The 12,143-nt window shown below is 31.6% G+C and overlaps 1 protein-coding gene across 9 annotated transcripts in view; it reads left to right on the top strand.

Annotated features, from left to right (window-relative positions):
* LOC107446184 (uncharacterized) overlaps positions 1-12,143 on the top strand; it is a 50,365-nt gene that overhangs the window by 22,468 nt on the left and 15,754 nt on the right. For all 9 annotated transcript variants that reach the window (XM_087161748.1, XM_087161747.1, XM_087161753.1 and 6 more), the window contains 2 exons: positions 6,974-9,010; positions 10,266-11,012. In XM_087161748.1, the coding sequence (XP_087017874.1) occupies positions 6,974-9,010; positions 10,266-11,012 (2,784 nt within the window). The remainder of the gene's footprint in view (positions 1-6,973; positions 9,011-10,265; positions 11,013-12,143) is intronic.

Consider the following 12,143-nt stretch of genomic DNA (forward strand, 5'->3'; position numbering starts at 1 on the left):
GCATGAAAGTATTTTTTTATTTATATTGCCTGTGCTTTTTATTTTCATTTTTTATTTATGATTTGTTTGCTATTTATGTCATTGTTTATGCTTATGTCAATGCCAACTCTTCCATTGGAAGAATAATCATCATGTGTTTAATTTCTTATATAATTTCTATCATTCATTATTTAATTTCTTATGTTATTCATTATTTAATTTCTTACATTATTCATTATTTAATTTCTTACATATATTTCTCAGAAGCATTGTAGGGTGATAATAAATAGTTTTAAAGGCCAAATAATTAAAAAAAAACCCTCCCTACTCTGTAATAACTAAATAAAGAGGGGCAAAATAGTCACTTGTAAATGTTAAGCTAAGTCAATGCTTGTCTTTTTTTGTGATAGTTTTAAGCTGGTAAACTTGGACAAACTTTATGGAAGATGAGTTATGTGTTATATAAATTAAATATAAACAAAGTATTTTATTGCTTAGAAAAAATAAGCCTATTACGGAATGAATTTAAAAACTATTTTATACGAATAGGCTATTGGTTGCAAAATATTATTTACATTTTTGTGCAAAAATAAAAAATAATTTTTTATTTTATGTATAAATTACCTTTAATGTGTAGTACTTCTAGTTTATATTATACATGTTTAACCTCTAAAAGGGCAAATACACTGGCGTCGGACAGTGTCACAATCTTCACTTGTGTTGCATATTTCAAGGATGGTAGAAGTAATTCATTAAAACATTGTGCGTAGGTTTTTAAAAAGTGCTTAAAGGTGCTTATTTTTGATTTTCGTTTTTTAAAAGCCCTTAAAGGTGCTTTTTTCATTGGGTGTTTTTAAAAAGTGCTAATTTTCCTTTTTCAAAAATGAGATTTTTGTTCGTTACCATGTCGATTTATGCCACATATTATGCAAAAGCGTGTTTTTCACATTGATCTATTCAACATTTTAACTATTCGTTTCGGAGTACCGTAGGTCCATAGCGTATGAAAGCCCTAATAATTTTACATGTTTGATGAAATACTCGCAAGTCCATTAGTGCATATACAGGGGTCTGTCCAAGCCAAATTTACTTCCGTTTAGCGGTACCTTCACAAATTCAACTTTAGGAAACACAAAAAACTTTTTCTTAAAATTTTATTTTTGTGTCTCGTAAGAAACGATAAATCCATATTTTTGTGTTGATTTTTTTTAAAATATAATTTTTAATTTTCACAAATTACGTCTAAATTTTCACAAAATAGGTACCTCTGAGAAAAACCTTGACAGACCCCTAATATATACCGAGCTAGGTTCAGTGAGATTATTGTACTCTCATGTGCAACACATTGCTGCATTTTGCAAGATATTCTCAATTTCAGACTTCATTTTTCAACCTCTGATATGAAACCAAAAAATCTCTTGATCATTTTATGGTGGCTAATATAATCAAGAAAAAGAGTTCTTTGTCAGAAACTAGTTATTTTATCATGATCATGTAAAGTCTTTGAAAATTATTTTGCATTTTGTTAATGTATATAGTAATTAAAAATATTTTTTGAGTGCTTAAAAAGTACTTAAAAGGTGCTTATTTTTTGTTGAAAGATTTGGCTACACACCCTGATTAAACCATCAATCGTATGCCATTATATTTGATGAACCTATCACACAATAAAGATAGTGTGAATGTGTTTAATAAAATTTTTTTATCTCATCTAATGAAACAAAAAAAATTAATTTAATGAATCAAAAAAAAGTTCAAAAGTACATTACTGGTATGATCAGGGCTGATTGTGCTCCGGAAAGATCCGGATTTCCGAATTTTTCGCTAACAGTGATCCGGAGGTTGAAGGTCCAGACGTTTAAAAAAATCATTGATCACAGAAGTTTCCGGAAATCAAATTTTCAAAGGTGGAACTTAAAAACACAGTTTATTTTATTTATTTGTAAGGGAGAGCCAGAGAGATACTTTATAATCTTATAATCATGATTAATATTCATTTTTTATCAGTAAATAGTTGTTATAATCATTAACTCAAGAAAAAAATACATATTTGTAAATATTAATTACTTCTCCAGGTCATCATAGGTATGTGTAAAATTGTAAATATATTTTAAGTAAATTAAGAAATATTGAGAAAAAGGAAAAATAAACTTGTTTAAATTTTTTTCAATTTAAACTTTTTTTTTTAACTCAAGAAATTTTCCGGAATTTTGGCTTGGGCTCACAATTACCCCTGTATGATGGAACTGCCAGTCAATTCAAAAATTGATTTGTATTTGCAAATTTAGCTTATCTGAAAAAAGTATTCAACATTGATGCTGACTGGTCATTCTTTGAAACAGCTCATGAGAAGGACGCTCTTGATGGACTGGGCGGCATTCTAAAAAATGTAGTTTTGTGAGCTTTATTGCGAGATAGAGTAGTTGTCATTAATGCAAAATCTTCTTATTTTTTTTTTTTTGAAGTGGCTTGTAAAATTTCAGATGGAAATATAAAAATAATGTTCATAAGCAAAGACAGTGTCGAACATGAGGCATTGATGTTGAAAGAACATTGTAGTCTGCAAATCAATCCCACATACAAGATTATTACGTTTCATCTTTCCTATAACACTTATTTCAGTTAAATTTTCCTTTCTCAAGTCCCCAAATCATGCACTTAGTTGTATTATTTACTAAACTGCCTTCAAAACTTGCCGTAGCTTCAGAACAACAAGCTTTAGCATCAGCTGCAGTTTTAGAACAAGGCCAGTGGGTAGCTGTACTGTTTGATAACTATAGGTGGCCTGGCCAAATAATTTCTAAAATCAAGACAGATATGACATTTTAACACCATTTCAAATTGTAACTGTAAACAAGCTTAAATATTTGGAAACATGATCCAAACTTTGGCCACATGATCATTTCACGTGGTTTTATTCATACAATTCAGAACTTGCTTTAAAGATAAATAATATAAATTGTAATGTATTTCTTTACACATCTTTTGCCAGGTATCTTAAAGTAATTAAGAGTAATTAATTTTATTATAAAATCTAAGTTTAAAAATTTAAAATATTAAAAAGATAAATAATTAAACGATCATAATTTAATCTATTTTATTTAATAAACGAAGTCTGTAATGTTCTAATGATATATGACCATCTAAGAAGGCTATTTGTAATGAGAAATTTTCTGCAGCGTCCTGGCCGCAGCATACACATTATTTTTAATTTGGTAATTTTTCATGAAAATAATTTTATCTCTTAAAGAGTCTAGTGATTTTTTTTATACAAATAAATAATTACTGAAATCTTACCTATAAAAAGGTTTTAATTTATTTTATAAAATTCAGAGATTTTGGTAAACGTAGAAAAACGCTCTAAAAACCATATTTTTCAGCGTCATGTCTGCAGCACTCAAATTTTTATTTTAAAGGTGTTAAAAATCATATTACTTTTTAAATATGCATTGGGTCAAAGAAAGACATGTCTCCTGATTTTATAATACAAAAAAAGTCACCCAACTCAATTTTTTATTTAATTGTGAGTAATCAAAGTTAATAAATTTCATGTCTGCAACATGCACAATACTGTGAAATCGCCCATTATGCAAGGGGTAAGCTCTCTTCTAATAATTTGTTTGCATTTTGATTTTTTTTTTCATCAATTGAAATTTCATGGTTTACTCTAAGTTTGCCTGAACTCATTTTTTCTTTCTTTTATATTATAAATTGATAATGGAGGTGAAAGAAAATTTGCGACAAACAGTTTCTTCTATGCTATGGCGTCCTCTTGAAGGCCTTTTGTGTTTAAATGTCTAAAAGTGTTCCCTCCTTCTACCCTTTTATGTAAATCGATGATTTAAGAGTTAATTAAACGTTTTTTAAAACTAAGTTTTATTAGCAGTGTAAGATGTTATTGAATTACTCTGATTGTCTTTTTTATTGTAATTTTTGAATAGAATTAAAACTTTATATGATCTGTGCATTAGAAAATTGAGAATCTTAACATTGCAATCAAAGTAGAATAAATCATCAAATGTCTTTTATTAATCAAATGTTTTTTGCCAAGTTTTTAATCTGTATTGTTATATTTTTCTTACATAATTCGTTTTTAAGTTAGAAGAAAAACAAAATGAAATTTTAGCAATTAATAATTATGATTTGTACACTCAATGAACTTAAATTGATTGAAAATTCTACAGTTAATTTGAAACAGAATTTGAAAATTGACACCAATTGTCAATTTTCAAATTCAGATTATCTAAAAAAGTAAAATTTCTTAAAGTAAAAGAAAAATGAATTGTTCTGTGAAATAAAAAGTATTTCATGTGTATTTTCTTAAAATTGAGAGATCTGATTGAATATGCCTAACTAATTTGAATTTTGCTTTTAAGAAAATACTCAAGAGTTTTATTATCACAGCTGTTAAAAACATGGGTTTTCTAGAATATTTTGTGGTCTACAGTGTAGTTTTTAATGTATTTTTAGAATATATTTTTTAGGCATATAGAATTTATTTTTCAGCATGCTAAATACGAATAATTTCAACACTTAATTTTTTACTAAAATTATACAAATTATATTCATGTAAAATCAAACCAAGGACTAATATGATTATTTTTAATACATAATTACTAAAATTATAAAAATAAATACAGTTATCAAATAATATCTTGATTATTCGAAATTCATTAAAACTGCGAATACATCAATGAAATTTTTTTTTAAATAAATAGAGTTTATAATAGTAAATATAGTTTTTAATTTTTTAGCATTTTATTAAGTTTGAGAGAGCAGTACAAAGTTGAGGCGTTTTAAAAAATATGATATTTTTTATTGAGGAATCAACTTATCTTATTTCCTTTTAATTATAATTTTCTTCATCAAATAAAATTTGATTTGCTTGTCGTTAAATTTCATTCAGGTGTGTTAAATTTTTCTTTGTAAAACTCCATTCAATTTTTTTTAAAGAATATTTTTTTTTTTTTTTGAATAAAATTATATTAGGTGGTTAGCAACCTGAATTTAACCAAGAAGTAACTGATTGGTGAAATTGTACTATCAATTTTTAGTACACAAATACTTGGAATCTAAAATAATGTTTTATGAAAATTTTTTTGTTTCTCTGATATTCGAGAATAAAAATACTTTCTGTTTAAAAAATATTCTGAAAGGATTACTGAATTCTTTGAACTAGATAATAGACTTTTGTAAGTACATTTAAGATTTCACGATAGTAGAATTTTGTTGTGTACCGCTGTGGACTGTTCGTAAAGACATGGTTCCTAGTAGAACACCAAAGTCAAGTATCAATAGCTGCTTTCAGTAAGTGGGTGGGTGACCACTTTAATCAGTCTGCTTAGGGACCGAGATTGTGCGGTATTGGTCCTAGTTAAAGTGTTCTACCATAAAGGGAGTGACCACAGTCGTCAGGCTACTAAAGGAGGGGTGCCATCTCCTCTGCAGAGGATCAAAATTGTGATGGCATGTCTTCAGATCATCCTCAGGGAGGTTTCCCAGACCCTCACCAATATCCCATTGTGCAGCTCTAGTGCGATGTAAATAAAGTTCTTAATTACCCTACCTAGAATTTGTTTGCTGTTCTTTTAGTTAACATGATTTTGCAAGATATTAAAATTTACAGTATTTGATAATTTCTCTATATCCAAGATGGTAGAGTTTTCTTGACTTGATTTACTTTTATGTAGTATTAAAGAGATTTAATAAATAAAATACCAATTTAAGCAACAAACAATCAGATTTGCCTTGGATGTGTTGGATGCACATTATTTATTGCTGTGCTTAATTGTTACTTTAATTAAATTGTTTAAATTAACTTTTCTTGGTTGTTTCCTCTCATTTTATTTTGTCCAATTTATCATCAATTTATATTTACCTTTACGTTGAATGCTATGGCCAAATAAATTTTTAGTTGTATTTACATACTTGGCCTTAGTTATATTTATATACTTAAAAATATGTACTTGGGTTATATATTTTAACTTTAGAAAAGTCTAATAATTAGTATGTTAAAAAATCATAAATAAATACTGTATGGAAATCAAAATTCAAATTCTTTACCTTGCTGTTTTGGATCTACACATTTTACTGGACTAGTAAAGTTTGCTGAGATATTGTCCTACTTTTACATCATATTTGACACACCATTCATTCTTTATTATCGGCACTAATATTCCTCTGGACATTTCGGTTTTATTAACTACAAAAACTATAATCAAAGAAACGTTCTAATAGACAATGTATCATGCAGGTGCATTTTTGTTGGTATTTTATGTTAATAACCAGATACTATTTCTAATTAAAGACCTTTCAATGTGTATTTTATATGCTTTATAGGTTTCTCTAAATTTCATTTTTGCTTCTTCAATTATCTGTTCCAAGATATTTAATGAATATTTAGTAAATATGTCTAAAAAGAAAATCTGAATTTAAGTGAGTCAATAAGGCTTCTTTCCGAGTAAATAGTATATAATTAAAGTTTGAATCGATTTTCATTGGAATGTGGTTGTAGCAAAAGCAATACAGTAGGGAACCGGTTATCCGGAACGATCGAGACCATCGCTATTCCGGATAACTGATTCTTCCGGTTTTCTGAACCACTACAAAAAGCAGTTTTTTTTATTGTCAAACTCAACTAAAAAAATATATATTTGGAAATAATCTTAAAAAGAAGAAAAAACGATTAAGTAATACACTTATGATTGTTTCCAAAATGATGGTAAGGTAAACATCTTTCAAAAGAGAAAGAAAAATCTTGAAATCTTATGAGGAAAAATTTTTATTTATTATTTTTTTTTAAATGGCGGGAAAATTTATCGAATTTCGTTCCGGTTGTTTGGTTTTCCGGTTTTCTGATTTCCGGATAACGGGTTCTGTACTGTATTTATCTATAGCAATGATTATTTACCCTTATTAATGAAGTGACATGTCAGAATATGAGTGTATATGGAGAATTTGAATATGCTGCTTTATTCATAAATCTTTTTTATAGGATCCACAGGATGGAACTTCACCAGAATCTGCTGTTGAAAGTCCACACCTATCGAAGAGTTCACATTCAACTCTACAAAATCACCTTTCGAATGAACACTTAGTTGAGCAACAAGATCAAATGGGCTTTAGCTATGCAATAGATGGCCAAGCATTATTGGCTCAGGGTGGAATTTCTGCTACTACTACTGGATTGGGTGGTATGCCACTAGTGGTAGCATCTGCCGTGACGCCACAAACCTATCAGCACCCTTCTTCAAGTGGAGCAACAATTCATCATTTGCCTTCATCAATAACCCACACGCCCTTGCATCCTCATTCTCCGGCATCTGCCAGATCCCTTACACCTCTTCACAATGTTAAGTCACCTGGTCCATCATCTGTACATAGTATGCCACCACCTTCTCCTCTACAACAAACCAGATCACCACTGCCTTCTCACACTCCATCTCCTGCCCCTGCCTGGTCACCTGCACCACCCGTCTTATCACCCGCTTCATCAAGGACTCAAACTGCAATGCCATCTGTTGCTTTCCAGCAATCACACAATCAAATCCTCCAAACTTCCGGCAGCGTTACGCAATTTGTAACAGCTCTGGCCAATCAACAATCAGTTGCTCCAAAATTAACTCTTCAACAACAGCAGCAACTCTTTCTTCAGCAGCAATTAACTCCAGTGTCTCAGCATCAAGTTAATCAAAGACTAACAGCTGTGTCCTCCGCTGTTGCGACATCGACTGTTTCCGTAAATACGCCTGTTGTACAATTGATACCTGCTCAGTCAAATGTTACATTATCATCTAGGACTTCACATTGTGCAGTTCGCCCTATTCAACCCAAAGTTCCACCCCAAATTTTACCGAAACCTGCCACCTGTAGTGCAAATCAATTTGTAACTCCAACTCCTGCTCCTAAACCAACACATACACCAGTTACTACTAATCAAAGGACAGTTGGAGTAGGACTTCAGCCTGGCACTCCAAGTCAGTTAGTTATCAATCAAGGTCAACCTGGTGTTTTTTCTAGCCCATCTGGTACAATAGTACTTAACCCAATTATTCCAGGAGTAGGGCAAAGTCCAATTGTAATACAAGGAAACTTAGGCCATTTGACTAACTTACCTGGTAGCATTCAACTAACATTACGTCCGCAAAACAGTGCATCACCTGCACAATCAATGAACTCAACGAATAACCAGAACAATGCTACCTTGATTGCAGCTCTCCAAGGTCCTAGCCAGCATACACAGACTTTGTTTGCCCCTGCTAAATCACCAATTCATGGCCAGCAAACAATTGTAATACCCAATAACATTGCTCATGCTGGATTGGCATCTCAGAACATAAACCTATCGTCTGCTGGCATTCCTAATAGTGGCATCCTATCCTCTACATCCCAAGGACAGCAGTTCTTGAGGTCGAATTTCATTCTTTCTCCGAGGGTAGTTGGGAATCATGGTATTCAATTTCAACAGATACAAACTCCCACTGGTCCCATTTTCTTTGCTCCCAGCCAGGCCATTGCTGTTCCTCATCTTCAGACTGCTACGTTGGGAAACGCGCAGCTAGCCCCAGTCACAGTTCCGATGCATAGTGTAATGGCAGCTGGCCAAGGAGGGGTTATATCTGGTTTATCCCTTCAATCTCATCCACCACAGTCTGCCTTACAACAACAGCCACAACAGTCTTTGTTTGGTACAGTTCCTTTTTCTAGCCATTTAGAACACTCATCACCTCAGGTGATACAAGTGCCACAGCCTTTGGCTCCTCCTCAACAGTTACCTACCAATCAGACTCTCCAAAATCACCAAATAGAAAGCTCTCCTAAGTCAAATTCCCCTCCAAAATCTTCCAAAATTCCTAGCGTTAACCTTGAAGAATTATTGAAAGAACATGGCATTGTTCCCACGGAAAATTCTCCACTTCCTTCTCCTGACTGTAATTCGCCTTTAATGGAAGATCCACCCCAGCAGCAATCCCTTGTACCATCTCCACATTTAGTCACAACACTACAGTCACAACAGATAGTTTTGGAACAAGTAAGTTTGCATTCTTATTATTTAATTGTTTCCTTATTGAATCTGTTACAACCATTATGAACATAAACCAAGCTATTTAAATCTTTTAGTGCTGTGTAAGTAAAATTAGTATTTGAAAATAATGAGTTGACATACTGAAAACAACTATTAGTTTAAAACTTCTAAGAAAATTTTTAATGGCAGAAGTTTAATTATCTTGATAATGGTATGATGAGATTATCAGAAGATATTATTCCCCTAATGAATGTTTAAAACTGAGAATTAGTTTCTTCTTTCATAACTTGTAGCAAGGGTTATTATAATTTGTTAAGAACTTTCTTCCTTCCAATCTGTTAATTTAGGCGTGTTCCATTTTCAAAATGTGTTTCTTGTTTTTTAATCCTTCAGTAAAAGGTACTATTGGCTGCACAATATCTTAAAAATTTGTTATTATATTGGGATAGCTAAGCACCTTACAACAACAACATAGTTCTCAATAACCTAGTTTTCATTTATGCACCATCATTAATTTTGTATTAGTAGTATTTTTGTCAGTTTTATTCCAACTCAAGCCAAACCTATTTTTCAAAAATCTAAAAATAGGTAAGCATAAATTTTGTTTCGCCAGCCAGATGGTCGAGTGGTTAGCGTGCTTGACTGCGGATTTGAATCCTGCTGAGGGCATCTCATGTTTCTCTCTGTATGTTGTTCTCTATTGCGTGAATGTGGCCCACCCTATAAACAGGTAGGTGTGACTTGGGTAATGTTGCTTGCCTCCGTGACTTAGGTTTACAGGTGCCCACTGGGTAGCGTTAAATGAGTAACACTTCAGGCATCTTTCTTGACGAAGAACGAAAAAGGTTCAGTGCCTGCCGTTAGGAAAAAAAAAGAAACATTTTTTCTGAATATGTTAATTGCAAAATAGTGTTGGAGTGGTTTCGTGAAAATAAATTCCCTAGAACTAGCAATCCTAATAGAACACTTTCTTCACCTTTTATTTTAATTCCATCGACCTTGCATTTTTCATTTTTTGAAAGATACTGCAGATATCAATCATTTGTTTGCATTGAAAATTAACTGAAATTAAAATGCCTTTCTAACACATTTCTAATGAGACATAATACTATTTTTGTAGAACCACTATTACAGCCATTTTTATTTTGCATATACCCATTTGACAATTGAGTTGAGAGCAGTTTTCCTCAACCATATAATTTTTCTTTTTAAAAATTATTTGTTATTTGTAGTTATTAATTAAAATATTTTTGCATTTCAGCCCCAAAATCATTCTACCTTAGGGCCTCTTAAAGTAGCCGTGGCCCAAGACGGAAGTGTCATCATCCAGTCTCATAATACAATTAGTGGACCCTCCAGGATGCAGCAGCATTTTGTTCCTTCTGGTCAAGTTCATGCTAGGACTAATTGTCCTGTAATCCTTCCTACTGTTACATCCACTGCATCAGTTCCTGTTGTTTCAACTGAATCAACTTCTTCTCGCAATCACTCTGCACTGATTGCTAGGTTGAATGCTGCTCCAGCAATCACAGTGCCTGATGTAGCATCGTTGGCTTTGTCACCTGGTGTAGGCGTGTCTACAAACTCATCAGTGACAACCACCACTATTACAACAACTACTACGACTCTTGTGCCATTATCTGTACAAAGTTTAAGTGTAAACAATACTCCCATAGTTGTACAAAGGACGTCTTTTCCTGGAAATTTTGAAAGGGTGCTTCTGACTGAGGACATTATAGTGTCTCATGCACCGTCTGTGGTTACGTCAACTGTGCAAAACAGAGTGAACCGTACACTGGTTGTTCCTAATGAGCAGCGTATCCAAAGTATTCCCAAAATTATTCAGAACTCGCATGTGAATAATGTGAGTAGTAGCTCTCAAAATATTCAAGCAGAATTACCCAAGTGTACTCATAAGGAGACGCCACACGCTGTGAAAGCCGTTGACAATGGTGCTGTAGTGTCCAGCCATAATCATTCCTCTATATCATCTAGTGTGCCAAATCAAGTATGTTCACTTTTTAATTTAAGTCTTTAAAAATTAAAAGATAAAAACTGGATTTTGAAATAATTAACAAGAACGGGTTGGGTTTTCACCAGTAAAAACCATGGGAAAAAATCTGGTAAAAATTATTAACCCTTGTTTATTTATTATATAGGAATATATATTATTTCCATATTATAACTAATGTTAAAAATTATTAGGGAATATATATATGTGTATATCAGCAAGTAACAAGCCATTGGACAAGTGATGTAATGTAAGGCAGTGGACCGCAGACCGGTCCGTAAATCAAATGGTACCTGGTCGCCCAAGGGACATTAAATTGTTTTTATTTTATTTATTGTGGTGTATGTGCGACTTTCTATGGACAGGATGTTAACTGGGAGCTACAACAAATACCACAAATATTACTGTATTTTGTTTTTAAGAAATGTTCAACTACAATTACATTTAAATTAATATTCAAAACCATCTAAAATCCATATGATCAGATCTTACACAATTGGCAGCTGAAAAATAATCGAATGCTGACCAGTCCGCGTTTGTAAACTGGTTGGGAAAGTAAAGTATCTTCTAAATTGTAATTGTAAAAATTGTCAAACTTATATTTTCAATATGATAATCATATTTATAAATTACATTAATGTATTATATCATTGTATATACTATAAATTTATTACAGCTACATTTATAGATACAATAACGATAACGGTAAAACTCAAATAAGCAGAATTTTGGAATTTTATTTATAAAAAAAAAAGAATCAAATGATATTCATAATATTTCTTTATTATTAATTAATTAATTTTTTTTTACAAAGAAGATAGTTGAGTTGGAAGATTAAATAAAAAATCTATTATATTAGGAAAAAAATTATTTTACTTATATCACTCTTTCTATGTGCACTTTAAAGACTATCATTTTCCAAAGTTATCATATGTTCAATTGAATTAAAGGAATAAAAAATAACATTTTATGTATGAAGATCTCAAAAATCAGTCCAAAGAAAAGAAAAGGTGAAAATGTAGTTTATTTTATTAGAATTATTCTTGTATTCAAATTGTTTTATTCAGACATTTTGAAATGGGTCCTTCTTTTCTTTCCTATTGATTTCTCAAATTTTGTATTGTTTAT

This window comes from Parasteatoda tepidariorum, chromosome 4, assembly GCF_982258835.1.
Source record: "Parasteatoda tepidariorum strain Cologne lab strain chromosome 4, Ptep-v5.0, whole genome shotgun sequence".
In the NCBI taxonomy this organism is placed as follows: Eukaryota; Metazoa; Arthropoda; class Arachnida; order Araneae; family Theridiidae; genus Parasteatoda; species Parasteatoda tepidariorum.